Genomic DNA, 20,158 nt, shown 5'->3' with positions numbered 1-20,158 from the left:
ATCTACCTACCTTCAAAAGCCCCAAATTATTGCTATATATAAGTTTTTAGCAGCACAAGTACAGTTAATCCTGTGACAGCCAGAACTCCATGGGTCTGCCTTGTTTTTTTGAATCTCACAAGTTTTCCTCCTTTGACAGGGTGCAGTCTTGCCACTTTTCTGTCACTCTCCATTAGTGAAAAACATTTGAGTTTTCCTTCTCTCATGGGTTTCCACCTTACACAGGTTCTGACTTTTGCAGGTTTTACTCTACCTAGACTGCGCCAGTATATCTATTAGCATTGAGGTTTTGGTAGCCATTGGAGACCATGCCAAGTAATTGCCTCTCTGTATAGAATTCCTTCTTCAAGGCTATAATTTCTGTCTGGGTTTGTTATATGTTATGCAAGCCAAGAGCATCTTGGATGAGGTGGTATTTGTGAATAGACAACATTTTGGAGGGTGAGATCAGGGAAAGTTCATTTCAGATAGAAGAAACAGGTTACAGACCAAGGAAAGTACAAAACTTAATCAACAGACAGTGAGTTAACTGGTTTGCCTGAAGAACTGATGTTATAAGAGCAGATTTTGGAGATCAGACTTGATAATACATTAAGTTTAGGTTTAGTTGGTAGAAGAATTTGGCTGCCAAGCTGAGGAGAGAGGCAGTTAGGAGCCATTTGTGGATGTCACCAATGGCAGTGCGGTAACTGGGGATTTCAGTGAAAGCGGCTTTTCTTTCTCAGCGAGGTCTTCTACAGGAGAGTTGCCTGCTTGGGGAGCAATGATAGTGATCAAACTATGGGTTCATTTTCTTCCCACCCACTTGCTTCTGACTGATTCCCCAGGTGATGTCTTCTCATGACATGCCGTCTTCTTGCCCTGTGAATAGGGCAGAACAGACCTGAGGGACGTGGCAAATTTTCAGAATTATAAAATTAGAAACAATGTACAGGAAGTAAAATATGCCAGGGAGAATCATCTACATTCCAAGATATGTTTCTAACAAGTTGAATTTCAATTATTTTCATTGTTATTGAGAAAAATAAGAACAAATATCACCGAAGAGTCTCTATACTATGTCAGGATTTAGAAAGGAATTTTTTTTTTTTTTTTGGCATCACATTGTGTGGTAGATCCACAGAGCACAAGACTCATGGCATTTAAAAGAATGATCTCAAGATAATGGTCTCCAGTGGTCTCAGGACTCTCATTAAAGTCTTCCTGGAACTGAGCTCCATCCCTAAGGAATGGAGAGAACACCGCCTTTTCTATAATAGAAGACTGTAATTTCAGATACAGAAAGTGAACTTAGCACAGAATTTTAAGAGGCAAATTGGTCTCAAACTTATTGTTGAATTATAGACATATGAAATCACAGGAAGAACTCCAGAAAGCCATACATGAGTTGTAGGACTGCTAAGTTATCTCTATAGCCTAATTACCTACCTCATGATTTTAAGAGAATGGAAAATGATTCTCCTTCTGAAGAAGGTGGGAATTTTAGCTTCCTATTGCTCTTTACACCAAACAACAACAACAACATTCCTCTTTATAAAAAACATTATTGTATGTCTTTAATAACCACCCTGGTGACATAATGGTTAACAGCTGCGACTGCTAAAAGGTTAGCAGTTTGAATCCACCAGGTGCTCCTTGGAAACTCTATGGGAGTTCTGCTCTGTCCTTTAGGGTCTTTATGAGTTGGAATCTACTTGATGGCAACAGGTTTGATTTTGGTATAGATGTTAAGAGCTTGTTAGAGTGTGCTGAAGAAATGATGAGTTAAATTAAGAATGTTGTCTATTCTCTATTCCTGGAAGAGCCAGAACACAGAAAACTACTTGAGGGTAGGTTTGAAGAGCTGAAAGGAGAACAGTGTGGCAAACTCAAGGAAAAATTCAGGTGTGGAAAGAGGTTAGATTGTCCAAAACAGAAAGACTTACACAGGGTTATAGGCATCTTGCTCTCTAGTGACTGCAAGGGTCATTGGGAAGAATATAAATCAAATCGTATTGGCATACCCTCTATCGTTCCTGCACTGAGTAGTATAAGGAAAGCACTAAGAATGATTTTGCAAAGTACAAAAAAAAAAAAAAAAAAAGACTAACCCACTGCTGTTGACTTAATTCTGACTCTAGGACAGAGTAAAACTGCCTCATAGGGTCTCCAAAGCTATAAATTTTTATGGAAGCAGACTGCCACATCTTTCTCCCTCAGAGTGGCTGCTAGGTTCAAAAATACGGACCTTCTGGTTAGCAGCCAGGAGCTTAACAACTGCACCACCAGGGTTCCTTTGCAAACTACACATACCCTGATATCCTAGAGATTCTGAAGCTTGCCAAAACTTACGGTTGGTGTGGGTGAGTACATACTATTTTGATAAATTTCCTCTAGCAATTCTGATATGCCCCTCGGAAATTGGCCACTTAAATAAGTCAAGTGTGATTTGTCAAGGGTTCTGTCTTGGGTGAGAAATTTATAATCTCTTACTCCTATAAGCAAACCACTGGTGGAGTTTTGAGAAGTATTGTTTTCGTGGTTCACCATTTTTAAATTTACTTAAGCAAACATGTAGTATCTATATGTGTGTTCACATTGCTAGGTGACATGGTCTTGCCCTCATGATTCTTATAACCTATTTAGAAAGCAGCCAACTATCTTCAGTACATTTCCAAATGAAATAAATGTTAAATAGAGGAAATAATGAACTGAGAAGGAATTAGTAAATATACCTAAGAAATTATCATGGAAGGCTTCCTGAAGAAGATGGGGTTCCATTCATTCCTATAGTCAGTAAACTAACCTTACTCAAAGACCTATGTTTATGAGCTTAGGCTGCAAGTTGGGGGATAAAAATTTTAAACTAAGTCTCTTGCCTGTCTAGTGTAGGTGTCAAGCTTTTAAAAGGCTTCATCACGATAAAATAGGGTACATATCTAGAAGAAATGACTGAAAAAGATGGGGAGGTTAAGGGAGCCTTCCTTGAAGAGGTGAAATTTAAATTATCTTTTCAAGAAAGGTAGGTTTTAGGAGGTAGAGAAGGGCAGGAAAGACATTACAAGTTAGAGAAAACAACGTGTATAAACTAGAGGAGCCATGAAAGGACATGCCATGTTTGGGAAACAGTGGTGTTCAACCTTTTAATATGTTTTTTTAATTTGGTTTGCTAATATTTTGTTTGGTTGATTGTATTTATTTCTAAGTTTCTTTTCTTTTTCAGTATTATAGTCTCAGTCTGTTAATTCCCTTATCTTAGTCTTAGTGATTGTGTTTTTGTGATCTGTTGTTCCCTCTGGTTCCCATGTTTAGTATCTTGATTTCTTTTGTGCTGGGCATTATTTTTCACTCTTTGATGGTCATAATTATTTACAGGAAAAAAAAGGCTTGGAATTAAGACCTCTCTCCAGCTAGGATGTTCATGTATTTATTCAAGTCACCTTGTCTTAGACCACCTTAACCCAAGTTCCAGGCTTGACTTTTCCTAGATTTCCAGGGATACAAATCTGTAGAAAGGCTTGTTTACTTCATGTTCCCCCCCTACCATCATGGTGTATATGAGGTGTATGAATTAGACTTCTCACCTGGTCATGCCCTAGGCTTTGACTTCTGCATCTTTCATCGCCAAAAGAACACTAAATCCACAGCCCCAGTTCTTAGCATTTTCTCCTACCTGTCAAATCTCTTCATTGTAAAAGCATTTTTGAGTGGTGAGCTTACCTCTCTGGGTAACCACGCTTTATCTGGGTTCTCACTTATTATCCTGTAAGCTCTAATGTGATTTTATGATGTATTTAATATTTCATCAAGTTTTATTTCGTGTTCATCATGAGAATTGATTTAATTATCAAGCTTCCCATTGCTTGAACAGAAGCCTAAAAGCTCAATTGTATGTGTGTACAGAGGCAGCACCACAGCTGGCAAGAAGTATCCTCACCTACTTTGGTCCTTTGTTCAGATGTTACCTACTCAGCAAGGTCTACACTGACATGTCAGTCTCCCTTACTCTGCTTTGCTTTTTCTTTCTCCATAGCACTCACCAACTTCTAATAGTCTATATCACGTACTTGTTAGTTTTCTTGTCTGTCTCCTCTGCTAGAAGATTAATTCCAGGAAGGCAGACACCTTTGTCTGTCACTTACATTTTCAATAGCCTACACAGTAACAGAGATATTAGAAGCACTCAGTATAAATTTTTAATGAATGAAATGATTAATGCCCTTTGATGATTACTTTTATGTCAATATGAACAGGCTGTGGTGCCCAGGTGTTTGGACAAACACTAGTCTAGATGTTGCTATAAAGGTATTCACATGTGATTAACGTTAAATCAGTTAACCTTGAACTAAACAGATTTCCTTCCATAATGTGGATGTGCTTCATCCAAACTGTTGAAGGCCTTACAAGAAAATGATGGTTTCCCGAAGCAGAAGGATTCAGCTTCAACACTGTAAATAGACGTTGCTAGAATTTCTAGCCTTTTACCTGACAAATGGATTTTGGACTTCCTAGCCTGCCTGTTCTTGTGAGCCAATTTCTCAAAATCAATCTCTCTCTCTCTCTGGTTGTGCACTTGGCTACTAACCAAAATGTTGGCAGCAGGAGCTCAGCAGCCATGAAGCAGGACAAAGGTGTGGCAGTCCACTTCCATAAAGATTACAGCCCTTGGAATCTCTATGGGTCTCTTCAGCTGAAATCAGCTAGACCGCAAAAATGTTGTTTACATATATTCCTGGCCCTAGCTGGTGCAAACAGTTTGCTTTCAGCTACTAACCTAAGGGTTGACAATTCCAACCCAGCCACAGTGCTGTGGATGAAAGACCTGGCAATCTGCTTCCATAAATATTACAGCCAAGAAACCCATATGGAGCACTTCTAGTCTATAACACATACATTACCATGAGTCTCAATCAACTGACAGCACCAGGTTTAGCTCCCATAATCACATCAGCCAATTCCTCTAGAAAAATCCTTCTCTCTCTTTAGCTGTGTCCGTCATGAGAGTTGCTTAAAATGAATGACCAAACCTGCAATTGCTAGAACAGAAGGCTCAAAGGTCTGTTCTCTCCTTTTCTCTCTACAGGTTCTGTTTCTCTAGAGAACACTGAATAAGACATGCTGTGTGTTTCTTTTACAAAAACATGCAATTTGTGTCTGAATCCTTAAGCGGGGACAGGAAACAGAAATAAATGTAGCAGTCATAAGCATATAGGGGTTAATTTAGCCTGTCCAGAGGGGCAGGCACTATTTTAGCTGAGAAACAGTCCAGGCCCCTGGACTTTTATGAGCAGGATGTGGGCCTGATCATAAACTCCTCCAAGAGTTTCTACCTCAGATTCAATGTCACCAGTTTGCCGGATTCTCCTGGAAATCCTTTATTGCTTTTGCTCTGCTTGGTCCCTGGTGAGTTTGGGAACCGTATTTATTCCCCCAGAGGAAGTCATCTCTTCTGATCTGATTGAGCAATTCACAGGTTACTCGGGGTGGTCTCATCCTCTTAGACTCTGGGGACCCCTTATATCCAAGGCAGGAGTCAGAACCCAGAAACACAGGCTGGGATTTTAAGAGTCCATAAAGACCACCCCCAGCAGATAAGCTTTCTCCAAGCACCATGTCTATAGCAATTTTACTGTCTGGCTCCACTCTGTTATTTCCCCTCAGAAAGTACTCAGTCAAGGCAAAGGTAGTATTATCAGGCTCACCTCAGCATAATCTGCAGTTGAAAATGAAGATAGCCTTAAAGGTTTGGAGGTACAATAATCGGGACTTAGGACATGGAATTGCTTTTGAAAAGTAATATATGAATAAAATGTAAAAAGGATTTTAGGTACATTAAGATTTTCCTCATGTGGACCTATTTGTGATTCTTAATTTTTAATTTAGCTTATTAAAGTTAACTCACTATTTTCTCTGATTTACTGTCTGCAGATCCATACCTATGTATACTATGAAGCCTCATACTGGCTAATTATGTACAGATATATTTTGCTCACAAGAACCAAATTTCTTTTAATATTACATTAATAGAATATTATTGATTCAAACCCTACAAAATAATAGGTTTTGTCAAGAAAATATTTTTCTGCCGAGCTGCCTCTTGAGAGCAGCTTTAATCTCATTATTCCTGAGACTGTAAATGAGGGGGTTCAACATGGGGATCACAACTGTGTAGAACACAGACACCACCTTGTTCTGGTCAGCAGAGTAGCTGGACTTGGGCATCACATAAATGAATGTAGTGGTCCCGTAGAACAGAGTGACTGCAGTGAGGTGGCAGGTACAGGTGGAGAAGGCCTTGTGGCGACCCTCAGTGGAGCGCATCTTCAGGATGGTGATGAGGATTTGGATGTCGGAGACACCTATGACAATCACTGTGACCACAATGATGGAGCCAGCAAAAAATGAGGGGGCCACTGCAGGGATACTGAAATTAGAACAGCAAAGTTCAACTAAAGGAGCAAAATCACAGAAAAAATGATTGACTCCATTAGGTCCACAAAAGAATAAAGAAAAGAAGGAAATGGTAAAGGAGGAAGCATTGAGAAAACTACCTACATAAGCCACAGAGAATAACTGATCACAGACTTGCATGGACATTTTAGTTGAATAAAGCAGTGGATTGCAGATTGCTACAAAGCGATCATAGGCCATGGCAGCCAGAAGACAGCAATCAACTGTCCCAAAGAAAGCAACTGATCCAAGTTGGATCGCACATCCAATGTAGGAGATTGTATTTCTCTCCACCAGGAAGTTTACAAGCATATTGGGTGTGACAGAGGATGAAAAGCCTATGTCAGCCAAAGCCAAGTGGCTCAGAAAAACATACATAGGATGATGGAGCTGAGAAGAGATTCTGATCAGAATGATTGTGCTGAGATTGCCAGATATGGTCACCAAATAGATGCCTAGGATGACTGTGAAGAGGGTGACCCGAAGGGTAGGATCTTTTGTTAAGCCCAATAAAATGAACTCTGTCACTGCAGTGTGGTTCCCATGCACCAGGGAATCCATGAGACAATGTAGCTGGAATGAGAAAAGATGTGTGATGAAAAAATTGCATTAAAGAAGTTATAAATTTCATGGGTTCATTTTCATTAATACACATATGGAAAGTCATCATAAAGATATCATTCAAGTGTCATTGCATATTAATTAATATGTAATCACATATATTTTTCTTTACATGTCAATATGCACTTATGTATGTGTGTATATATAGATACGTATTGACAAAAACACCAGAAAATTTAACATATGGTTTTCCTTTTTATATTATATTTTTCCAAAAATACATTTGAAGTGGGTTTAAAGCTAAAGAATAAAAAAAAAGAAACTGATTAAAATAACAAAAAGGAATGGTAAGTGTAATACCAAGAAAAATATAGGTTTTTTAATGAAAACTTGATAAAAAAAAAAAAGCTATCGTTTATTACAAGCTTAGTAAATGATAAGAATATGGCTGAGAATTATATACATATAATATATATAATATCTGAAACCAAAGCAAACCTGTTGCTACTGAGTTGATTCTGACTTATAGTGACCGTATACGACAGAGTAGAACTGCTCCATAGGGTTTTCAAGGAGCAAGTGGTGGATTTGAACTGTCAGCCTCTTGGGTAGCAGCTGTAGCTCTTAACCACTACACCACTCTACATAGTTCCATTTTATTTTTTATACAATAATAGTAAGTGCTCTCATTATTTTGTTGACGAGGAAACCAGGTAAAAGAGATTATGTAGCTTGCACAAGGTTGCATAGCAAGTGTGGAGTCAAAATGTGAATGCCAGAAGTCTGACAACTATCCTATAAATGCAGTTAAATAATAATAATACCTCAATGTTCAAAACACTTGCCAATCAGTGGATATTAGATTATCCTTTAAGTTTTTGACAGCTAACATATGAGAGAGGAGACTAGTTAGTTATATATTTTACAATGTCTGTGGTCACTATGGAGCCCTGGTGGTACAGTGGTTGAGAGTTAGGCTGCTAACCAAAACGTTGGCAGTTCAAATCCACCAGCTGCTTCTTGATAAGCATATGGGGCAGTTCTACTCTGCCCTGTAGGGTCACTATGAGTCAGGATTGACTCGATGACAATGGGTTTGGTTTTTAGTTTATTGGTTAAATAAGATCATCTAAAAAGAACAGAAGTGCAATTGCTTTTGATAATAATACCAGAAGAAAATTTCAAATTAGGGATGAATGGAGTCAACTTTGTAAATTTATTCAATTTGCAAACATTTGTAATTAAAATATTATTGTTTAGTCAAGTACAGGTAGCCCTTTGACTGGTTTCCACTCTGAGAACCCTGTGTAAATCGGCTCTGACGCAAGTCATCTACCTCTTTTTTTTTTTTTAGTTTTCCTAGCCTGTTATAGAGCAGTGTTTTGAACAGTAAATCATAACATTGACCCATCTTTGAGTGAACATTTGAGAATGATGACATCAGCCTATTATGCACTGCAATATTGCACGTAGGACATATTACTAACAGTAAGATAAAGAAAAAAAAAAAAGAGGGTCCTCAGTGTGGATCATCTGTAACTCATGAGCCAGGGGACTACCTCAAATTTGAAAAGTCAGTCTGATTACTATGCAGAACACTATATGGGTGATAATCAGGATTCAAGCAAAGAAAACCATTTCCTGCTGTAACAATGATTTCTAATTGGAGCATTGTAGAATAAAATTATATTGTTTTTAACATAATACAGATATGCATTGGTCCATGATATGTTCTGTGAAACAGGATGTTATGTGATTTGGACGTTATTCTAACACCATATTTTAAAAAATTATGGGAGCCAGCTTCCAGTTGTCCTTGTCACTGCTATTGCCACTAATGCTCCTGCTGGGGCAGCAGGCAGAGGACAGTGGAACAGGTGGTGGTAGGAGCTGAGTCAGAGGAACTGAGGAAGTCAGGCGGCAGGGGGCAGAGCGCCCCCAGCCAGACCTGATGGGGCAGAGAGCCCCCAGCCAGACCTGATGGGGCAGAGAGCCCCCAGCCAGACCTGATGGGGCAGAGCGCCCCCAGCCAGACCTGATGGGGCAGAGAGCCCCCAGCCAGACCTGATGGGGCAGAGAGCCCCCAGCCAGACCTGATGGGGCAGAGCGCCCCCAGCCAGACCTGATGGGGCAGAGCGCCCCCAGCCAGACCTGATGGGGCAGAGCGCCCCCAGCCAGACCTGATGGGGCAGAGAGCCCCCAGCCAGACCTGATGGGGCAGAGAGCCCCCAGCCAGACCTGATGGGGCAGAGAGCCCCCAGCCAGACCTGATGGAGCAGAGAGCCCCCAGCCAGACCTGATGGGGCAGAGAGCCCCCAGCCAGACCTGATGGGGCAGAGAGCCCCCAGCCAGACCTGATGGGGCAGAGAGCCCCCAGCCAGACCTGATGGGGCAGAGCGCCCCCAGCCAGACCTGATGGGGCAGAGCGCCCCCAGCCAGACCTGATGGGGCAGAGCGCCCCCAGCCAGACCTGATGGGGCAGAGAGCCCCCAGCCAGACCTGATGGGGCAGAGAGCCCCCAGCCAGACCTGATGGTCTGCAAGCCTGAACTGCAGGAGCAACCAGGGACCCCACAGCCCCAACCGCAGCCACCACCTGACAAAACCCAAGAGCCCATGTCCAGAGTCATGTCCTCTGACTCACCTGCCTGTATCCAACTTGTTGTCCAGTGCTGCAAGAGTCTGAGTTTGGGGTCTTTAAAACCATTAAAAAAAAAAAAAAACACTTCATGGGACCGTGGACTATATGGTGCCCAGTGTTTTAAGCGACACATGCCTGTGTACAGCTGAAGAAAGTGTAACCTAAAAATTTGAAAAGTTTACCCAGGATCACCCAGCTGGTGGATACGTTTGCTCACATCTCCAAATTTTCTGGCTTTATATTCTAAGCTTTGTCCACTATTAAAAACACTCAGACCCATAAGTAAAGTTTTTCTGCCAAGCTATTTACTAACAATAAATATCCAGTGCATCTCAGAATCCACTCCATGGCAGTGGGTTTTTTTTTTTTTTTAAATGGCTAAATATCTTGTTTAGATAGTGTTGAACGATCCTATGACTTTCTGGTCATATGGAATCCTGGTAACTTGGATTATGCCTTTTTAGTCACATGAAACTGATTGTGGGAACAGAGTCATTCAGCCAAAGATTCTTACTAGCTAGTTGATTGCTGGATTACGTGTGCCCTCTTTCCCACCCTTGGTTTGTGAGTACAGACTGCCTTAGAGAGTAATGTGTTCTCAGATGGTAAATAAAAATCAATACTTCAGATTCATTCACACACACACACACAAACTTTTGGGAAAAAACTCACTTATCTTTAGTAATAATTCTAAAGTAACTGTGGTTACATAGATTATCATTTATTATTGTTTGCCTTTGGGAATAAATCTCTGAAGATTCTAGAGAATCAAATGTGAATTTAAAAGCACCATTGAGCATTACCACGTCCTGGAGTGCATATTCAGTAGCTGCAGTCCACACAGGATTCTGTAAATTCTCACACGGTCAGTTTATTCTTTTGTTTCTCCGTAGATGTTCATGCATAGGTCATTGATAATTTTTTTCTTTTTACTAATATTTATAATCCAAGTCATTAAATACCTTGAGGTGGAACTTTATGCAAAGTTAAATTTTAAATAAGAATTATAAAGGCATGTACATTGATTAGTATAGCAAAAGTTAGAAGACACACATATGGCGAATTATATAGATAGCTAACTTATAAAATGAGTCTTAGAGAAATTCCGGATAAGAAATAGTCTTTCACTCACTGTCAGTGCCTCAAAGGGTTGCCTCCTGAGGAGTAGTTTACAGTATAGGGAGGACGGATAGTGGAGGTAAACAGGTATTGTCAGTCTAAAGACAGAAATCTTATCCTAATTTTCTTACTAATTCTAATTTTAGAAACTCTATCTCCCTCCCTGAAGAATGAGTGAAGTAGGGTTTTCCTCCAACAAAATAAGAACCAACATTCATTCAGACCTTATTTTGTGGTAGGAACTATGCTTAACATTTTACATAAGTTCAAATTCTTACAAGTACAAGAATTTCATGAGGTTACCTACTTCTATTATCCTTATTTTTCACATAAGAAGACTGAGAATGAGGTGTTTAAGCAACTTGTGCTAGTGGGTGAAATACAATTATTCCTGATATTAATACAACACAGGAATTTCAAATTAGGAAATAGTCACCTTTTATAAATATATTAAATATTCCTAGTTAAAATATTGTTTTATGAAGGAATGTGAAATATCAATCTAATCACCTTACAAAACAGTATATGACTGATACCCAGGATGTAATTAAAGTACAATTATCCAAAAAAATCAAATCATTTTCTACTATAAGAATGTTTCTAACTGGAGTATTGTAGAATGAAATATTATTTTTGAGATAGTATACAGCCGAATAAAGTATAGCCTCGCAAGTTAAGAAGTTTAGCCAGGATCACCCAGCTAGTGGCCAGGTTGACCCGCATCTGGAAATTTTCTAGCTTTTCATCCTAGACTTCATCCGTTGTGTCTTGTTGACTGTGATCCTAGAGCACTCAGAACCATAAATAAAGTAAGACTTTCTGGAAAGATGTATAAAATAATAAATCCCCAAAGAATCTAGAAGCTAATGAATTAGCATTGTGGTGGATGTCATGTGTAGATAGTGTTAAAGATTATATGAGTTCCTGGACGTAGGGGTAGATGAATAAGGAGTCTTGGTAATTTGAATTGAGCTCATTTTTTCAAACTAACCTGACTGGAAACAAGTGAATTCAAAGTTACTTGTTCGTTGACTGCTCGATTACGTCTGCCAGGTTACCCGACTATGGCTTGTGAGTACAAACACAGTCTTGGAGAGCAAAGTGTTCTCAATGCTGAATTATAATCAATATGTCAATTTCACTCACAGAAGCTGAAATCTTACCTCTTGAAATAATTCATTCATCTTTTGGTAATAAATTCAAAGTCATTGTTTTTATATAGCAGCCACACTATCTTTCTAGCTTTGTATTATTGTTTACCTTTGGGGATAAATCTCTAAAGATTCAAATGTGAATTCAAAAGCGCCAAAGATCATTATCACGTTCTCCAGTGGAAACCGAACAGTTCAAATCACACATACACGACTAGTCCTAAGGGTTCTGTCAATTCTCAAGTGGCCTATTTATTTTTTTATTTTTGTTTCTATGTAGGTGTTGGTGCATTTTCATTTGACAGTTATTGGGGTATAATAAAATAAATTTCTCATAATTAATAGTTTTGAATTTACTTTGATACTTCATCTTAAGGCATACCAAAGTTCATATATAAAAGGTAATGTTACCATCGTTTATTCCGCTTGTTCATTTTGTAAGTATTTGGTAGTGAGAGTAAGAAAGTCTGTTCGATTCCTTGGGGAATATGAAGTATAAAACCATGTAAAGCTGAATTTTTACTAACAAAATTATTTAAGACATTTGTATATTTTTTCTAGCAAAAGTTTTAAAATAACTACCTTAAAAGTTGTATAGATTGAGAACTATGAAGTAAAAAAATGATTTTGAAATAAGACAGTCTTTCATACTACATGCCTCAAAGGAATGACTACTGGTTTGTGGCTTATGTGACTAGGGGGATGATGGTAGAAGCAAGTATCTTCAACCCAAAGACTCAATGTAATTCTCTTGCTAATCCTCAATTTATAAAGTGCACCGGATGCTCCCCATGGCAGAAGCGGGGAAGTGGCTCATAAGAAAAAAATGGCCCAGCACCCCGCCCTACACAAATACTAATAAACAAGTAGATAGAAACTAAGAACAAGGACTAATGATTTTGAGCACCTTTTCTCGTATTTTTAAGCCATTTGAATGACCTCTTCAGTGATCCTTTTGCTGTCACGTCTGATAATCCATCATTAAGAAGTACATCTTATAGCTGTGCCCCTATAGTTTCTTGTAAGAACTTTATGGTTTCATATTTTTGTTCTTCATCTATTTTATTTTATTTTTTGTGTAGTATGAGGCATGAACTCTGACTCGTTTTTCTGCACATGGAAATCCAATTTTTCCAGCACAATTTATTGAAGAGACTTCTTTCCCTACTAAATAGATTAGCACTGTTGTCAAAAGCACTTGATCCCAGATGTATGATTTTATTTCTGTACTCTCAATGCTATTCCATTGCTCTATATGTCTATTATTATACCAGTATCAAGTTGTTTTAATTACTGTGGCTTTATACTACGTTTTGAAATCAGGAAGCCTGAATCCTCCAACTTTGTTCTTCTTCAAGATTGCTTTAGCTATTTGGGGTTCCTTCTCCTTCCACATAAATTTGAGAATTGATTTTCCACTTCTGCAAAAAAAGGCTGTTGGAATTTTTATGGGGATTGTGTTGAATTTGCAGATCGCTTTGGGTAGGATTGACATCTTAGCTATGTTTAGCCTCCAATCCATGAACACAGAATGCCCTTTCACTTATTCAGATCTTCTTTAATTTCTTTTAGTAATGTCTTACAGTATTTTACGTACATGTCTTTCACCTTCTGAAATGCAGTAGCAACAGTATCGGACCTTGCCTAACTTCAGGGAGAATGAGATCAGCATCAGCACAAAGCTGACTCATATGAGGTTGAGGTAAGACACACTTCCACTCTTCAAACTTTTTACTAATTCTGACACCAGCTGTCCTCCCCACTGCACTCTCTACTTCTCTGCTGGGTTTGATAATTTGTTGCAAGGTCCACACACAACTCACAGGCCATACTCATGGTTACGTGGTTTATAAGGAAGTGACATGGGATCAGGATTAACTTGGAAATGTCGTGGTAAAAAACCAGACTTATACTCTACTAGTTGGAATTGACTCGACAGAAATGGGTTTGAGTTTGTTTTTTTTCTTTTTAAGAAATAGAAACAGAGTTTTATTGAAGGGTGAATCATTTCACGAAATGGGCAAACACACAAGCACCCAGGAAAGATTTTGTGGTGTGTTCCAAACTGCACAGAGAACGATGAGGCTTTATCAGGCCAATTGAACAAATGACTGCAAACGGTGGAGATAGGGTATTACATGGCAAGAAATTACAAGGATTTTCTTAAACTACAAGCATTCATAACATTAATTTCTAATCTTCCTAACATGTTTGACCAAGACATTCTTCTTAACATCAGTAAGTCTATTTGTTACATTCTGTGATTGTTACATCCTGAGGTTTGTCTAACAAGGCATTCTGTGGGAATAATTTTAATTCTGGCTGTATGTCTGCCTTTTCCCTCATTTTAAGGTAACGGGCTTATGATTTTACCTAGTTATGGGTTTACAAAGTGTTAGCAGAAATGGAGCAGAAGATTCCAGTGAGTGAAAGTGTAGTTTGATTAAGACTTGGTTAATTGACGTTTACCTGATCTTGGTTACAGTTATAAGACAGTTACTGGCTTCATCTTAACATTATCAATTCTGATCCTATTTTGTAACCTCTGTGGACATGCTTGAGATAGGCATTCTTTTAAGACCAAGCTGAATAACATTCTTAATAAACACCTTCAACAAATAGTTCCTCATCCATGCCAGAAATCCTTCTATGTCCCCTTTGTGTTCCAAGCAGTTAAATTTTGACAAAAAGGCTGAATATTCTCTTTAGAACAATAGGAGTCAAGATATGAGTTTAATTCAAAATGGAGTTTAACTTTAGGCTCAAAGTCATCCATTTCAGTTATGCCAGTACCTCAGTTTTAAGATTTAAAGTCCACATACAGAGAAGTAACAGGAAAAACTCAGGATACAGTCCTTGAATCAGGACAGCTTCTGCTTGGCCACTGCTTCCAGGCCCTCACTCTCAGGGCTTGGGCCTAGCCTCTACCTCTGCCCCTTCTGCCCTGGTCTCTGTCCCGCCTCTGGGCCTGGCCTCTGCCCCTGCTCATGCCTGTGCTGGAGCTTATTAACTCCACAAACAAGTGCCTGTAGGCACACCACTGCAGCAGCAAGCCTGCTACCTGAAGGCCCTCATTTCTCTGGTTCCATGGGTCTGTGCTTGCACTGTAACCACCTCAATCCGTGGGCCAGGAAGCCCACCATACCATCTCATGCTGGTCTTCAGTGTTACAGCTCTGTCTCCTGGGTCTAGAAAGTTCTCAGCACAAGGACCCCTGGTCCAAAAGACACATTCCACTTCTGGCTCTTCTTAATGGTAGTGAGGTATCCCCTCAAACTCTGTGGAATAGTTGCTTATGTAGGCAAGTGGCTCATTCTTATTAGGCAGATTTTACACACCATCTTTGCATAATAACTGACCAATCCCCTCTCAAGCAGCTCTATCTATTAGTTAGCAAATAGCATAACTGATATTTTCTACTGGCAGGGACTAGCTTCTTCCCTGGGTAACTGTAGCAAGGGAAACAATGACAACTCCTTAGTGCCCAGGAAAAAAATCTCCCAGGCTGATTTCTTCCTCTGTTTCTCTTGCAAAGAATCAAGGATATAAGGCTACACAAAGAAACTCATTTTGCTATCTTGTTTGTATTTATCATGAAAGGGTGGTAAATTTTGTCAAATGCCTTTCCTATACTGATTGAGATGAACAAGTGGTCCTTTCCTTTTTTCTATTAGTTTGTGGTATGACACTGGTTGATTTTCTAGTGTTGAAACATCCTTGCATTCCTGGGATAAATCTCATTTGATTATGGTGTATAATCCTTTAATATGTTTTTGATTTGGTTTGCTAGTATTTTGTTGAGTTGATTGTCTTTATTTTTAAGTTTCTTTTAATTCTTTAAGCTTAGCACTGTAGTCTCTGTCTATTAATTCCCTTATTTTAGTTTTGTTATTCTGTTTCTGTGGTCTGTTGTTCCCACTGGCTCCTGTGTTTAGTCTCTTGGGTCCTTTTGTGTTGGACATTAGTTTTTACTCTTTGGTGGTTGTAATTATTGGCAGGAAAAAAAAAGGCTTGGAATGAAGACCTTTCTCCAGATAGGATGTTCATGTATTTATTCAAGTCACCTCGTCTTAGACCACCTTAACCCAAGTTCCAGGCTTGACTTCCCCTAGATTTCCAGGCCTGCAAGTCTGTAGAAAGACTTGTTTACTTCATGTTTCTCCCGACCATCGTGATGTATATGAGGTGTATGAATTAGACTTCTCACCTGTACATGCCCTAGGCTTTGACTTCTGACTCTCTCACTCCAAAAGAACACTAAATGCACAGACCCAGTTCTTAGCGTTTTCTCCTACCTGTCAAGTCTCCTCATTGAAAAAGTATTTTTGAGTGGTGAGCTTACCTCTCTGGGTAATCACAGTTTATCTGGGTTCTCACTTATTATCCTGTAAGCTATAATGTGATTTTATGATGTATTTAACATTTCATCAAGCTTATTTAGTTGTGTTCATTATGAGAGTTGATTAAAATTACCAAGCCTACCATTGCTGGAACAGAAGCCTCAAAGGTCAGTTGTATGTGTGTACACAGGCAACATCATAGCTGGCATGAACTCTCTTCACCTATTTCAGTCCTTTGCTCAGATGTTACCTTCTCAGTGAGGTCTACACTGACATGTCAGTCTCCCTTACTCTACTTTGCTTTTTCTTTTTCCATAGCACTCACCCAGTAAAACCCCAGTGCCATCGAGCACTCACCAGCTTCTAATAATCTATATCATGTACTTGTTTCTCTTTTCATCTGCCTGCTCTGATAGAATATTAATTCCAGGTAGACAGACACTTTTGTTGTCAGTTGCATTTCCAATAGCCCACACAGTACTAGAAATATTAGAAGTACTCAGTATAATTTTTGAATGAATGAAATGATTAATGTCCTGTGATGACTCATTTTATGTCAACATGAATAGCCTATGGTGCCCAGTTGTTTGGACAAACAGTAGTCTAGAGGTTGCTATAAAGATATTTACATGGGATTAACATTTAATCAATTGACCTTAAACTAAGCAGATTACCCTCTACAATGTGAATGTGCTTCATCCAATCATTTGAAGGCCTTGAGACCAAACTATAGTTTCCTGAAGAAGACGGATTCAGCTGCTTCACTGTAAACAGACAACAGTGCTTGAATTTCTTTTTTTTTTTTCTATCTGACATACAGATTTTGGACTTCCTGGCCCGCCTAATTCTGTGAGCCAGTTTTTCAGAATCAATCTCTCTCTGTCTCTCTGGTGGCACAGTGGTTAAGCGCTCAGCAACTAACCAAAATGTTGGTGATTCAAACCTACCAGCTGCTCTGTGGGAGGAAGATGTGGCAGTGTGCTTCCATAGAAATTACAGCATTCGAAACTCTATGGGGCAGTTCCGTCAGAGTCAACTCGTTGGCAATGAAGTTATTTATATATACTACAGAATATTTATACAGCCCTGGGTGGTGCAAATGTTTTGCTTTCAGTTAGTAACCTAAAGGTTGATGGTTGCAACCCACCCAATGGTGCTGTGGAGGAAAGACCTGGTAGTCTCCTTCCATAAAAATTACAGCTAAGAAAACCATATAGAGCAGTTCTAGTCTATAACACATGGCACCACCATGATTCTAAGTTGATCAAAGCAAACGAGTTTAGCTCCTATAATCATGTGAGCCAATTCAGCTAGATAAATCCCTCTCTTTTTAGCTCTGTTCACCATGAGAGTTGCTTAAAATTACCAAACCTGCAGTTACTGGAACAGAAGGTTCAAAGTCCTGTTCTGTTTTTCTTTCTCTTCTGGTTCTGTTTCTCTAGAGAACCCTGAATAAGACAGTCCCTTGTTTCTGTTTGCAAAAAGATGTAATTTGCATCTAAATCCTTAAGTAGGGACCCACCCAGTGCGAGTCCCTTCCAACTCCTAGTAGGGACAGGAAAAAAAATAAATGTAGCAGTTATAGGGGTTTAGAGAGGCAGTCATTATTTTAGCTGGGAAGGAGTTCATTCCCCTGGAATTTTAAGAACAGGATGTGAGCCTGATCATAAATTCCTCCATTAGTTTCTTCCTCAGAGATTCAGTTTTATCCAGCTTGCCGGATTCTCCTAGAAATCCTTTTCTGCTTTTGCTCTGCTCAGTCCCTGATGAGTTTGGGAACCTGTTCATTCCCTCAGAGTAAATCAAATCTTCTGATCTGACTGAACAACTCACAGGTTAGTCAGGGTGCTCTCTTACGCTTAGACTCTACCACCACCCATTGCTGTCAAGTCAATTCCAACTTATAGTGACCCAATAGGACAGAGTAGAACTGCCCCACAGGTATTCCAAGCAGTGGCTTGTGGATTCGAACTGCCCAAACTTTGGATTACCAGCCGAGCTCTTAACCACTGTGCAACCAGGGCTTCAAACCCATACCTTGGAGTCAATTCTGACTCATAATGACCCAATTAATAACGACCCTATAGAACAAAGTAGAACTGCCCCATAGGATTTCCAAGGAGCAACTGGTGGATTCAGTCTGCTGACCTTTTGGTTAGCAGCTGAGCTCTTAACCACTGCACCACTAGGGCTCCTCTTAGACTCTGGGGACCCCTTAAATCCAAGACTAGAACTCAGAAAAACAGCTGGAATTATATGAGTCCGCAAAGACCATCCCCAGCAGATAACCTTTCGATAAGTACAATGTCTTTAGCAGTTTTACTGTATGGTTCCACTTTGTTGTTTCCCCTCAGATGGTGCTCAGTCAAGGCAAAACTATGGTTATCAGGCTCATCTCAGCATAACCTGATTTTGAAAATGAACACAGCCTTAAAGGTTTGGAAGTACAATAACCTTCACTTACGACACAAGTGCTTTTGAAAAATCATGTATGAATAAATATTAAAAAAGATTTTCAGCAGATTAAGATTTTTTCATGTGATCCAATTTGTTTCTTAATTATAAATTTAATTTAATTTCATTAAAGTTAACTCACTATTGTCTCCGATTACTGTCTGAAAATCCACCCCCATGTATACTATGAAGCCTCATACTGTCCTACTATATGTAGATATATTTTGGCCCCAGGAACCAAGTTTCTTTTAATATTACTTTAATGGTATTTTATTGCATCAAACCTTACAAAAGAGGTTTCGTTAAGAAAATATTTTTCTACCAAGCTGTCTCTTGAAAGCAGCCTTAATCTCATTATTCCTGAGACTGTAGATGAGGGGGTTCAACATGGAGATCACCACCTTGTAGAACACAAACACCACCTTGTTCTGGTCAGTAGAGTAGCTGGACTTGGGCATCACATAAATGAATGTAATGGTCCCATAGAACAGAGTGACTGCAGTGAGGTGGGAGGTGCAGGTGGAGGAGGCCTTGTGGTGGCCCTCAGTGGAGCACATCTTCAGGATGGTGATGAGGATGTAGACATAGGAAGTGGCTATGACAAACAATGTGACCACAATAATGAAAAATGAGGCGACTGCTACAGGGATACTGACATCAGAACAGGAAAGTTCAACTAAAGGAACAAAATCGCAGAAAAAATGATTGACCCAATTTGGTCCACAGAAGTATAAAGAATCAAAGCAAATAGTACAACAACAAGTATTGAGAAAACCACATACATAAGCCACAGAGAATAGGTAGACATTTTAGTTAAATAAAGCGGTGGGTTGCAGATTGCTACAAAGCGATCATAGGCCATGGCAGCCAGAAGACAGCACTCAGCTGACCCAAAGAAAACAACTGAACCAAGCTGGATGGCACCTCCAAGATAGGAGATTTTGTATGTCTCCACCAGGAAGTTTACAAGCATATTGGGCGTGACAGAAGATGAACAGCCTATGTCAGAAAAAGCCAAGTGGCTCAGGAGACCATACACAGGACGATGGAGCTGCGAAGAGATTCTGATCAGGATGATTGTGCTGAGATTGCCAGATATGGTCACCAGATAGATGCACAGGATGACCATGAAGAGGATGACCCGAAGGGTAGGACCTTCTTTTAAACCCAATAAAATGAACTCTGTCACTGCAGTGTGGTTCCCGTCCACCAGGGAATCCATGAAACTATGTAGCTGCTTTATATACAAAGTTTTCATTCAAGCAAGCAAGTTTTGTTTTAAAAATTTAGTGTTTACTTAAAGCCAGAAAAATGTATATATTTCTATGCAGTAATGAGTCCCTCTCTATGTTTAGATCACTTTTATTAAAAGCATCATTAAACTTGGTTGAAATAATGTATTGTTTTCTCTCTAATATTATTTTTTACAATAGTGCATTCAAAGTGCCTTTAAATGTAAAGATT

The 20,158-nt window shown here is 39.4% G+C and overlaps 2 protein-coding genes across 2 annotated transcripts; both read right to left on the bottom strand.

Moving 5' to 3' along the window:
* Positions 1-6,045: 6,045 nt before the first annotated feature.
* Positions 6,046-6,990, bottom strand: LOC135232149 (olfactory receptor 5P6-like). Its single transcript, XM_064289472.1, has one exon. The coding sequence runs from the start codon at positions 6,988-6,990 to the stop codon at positions 6,046-6,048; it is 945 nt and encodes a 314-aa protein (XP_064145542.1).
* Positions 6,991-18,996: 12,006 nt separating this feature from the next.
* Positions 18,997-19,916, bottom strand: LOC100671946 (olfactory receptor 5P6-like). The gene is made up of 2 exons (XM_064289471.1): positions 19,477-19,916; positions 18,997-19,345 (listed from the first exon to the last, which is right to left on the bottom strand). Exons 1-2 carry the CDS (start codon positions 19,914-19,916, stop codon positions 18,997-18,999), a joined length of 789 nt encoding a protein of 262 aa, XP_064145541.1.
* Positions 19,917-20,158: the final 242 nt, after the last annotated feature.

This window comes from Loxodonta africana, chromosome 7 (assembly GCF_030014295.1).
Source record: "Loxodonta africana isolate mLoxAfr1 chromosome 7, mLoxAfr1.hap2, whole genome shotgun sequence".
NCBI classification, from domain to species: domain Eukaryota; kingdom Metazoa; phylum Chordata; class Mammalia; order Proboscidea; family Elephantidae; genus Loxodonta; species Loxodonta africana.
The sequence above is the reverse complement of the archived record's forward strand: the minus strand, read 5'-3'. Positions and strand labels throughout refer to the sequence as shown.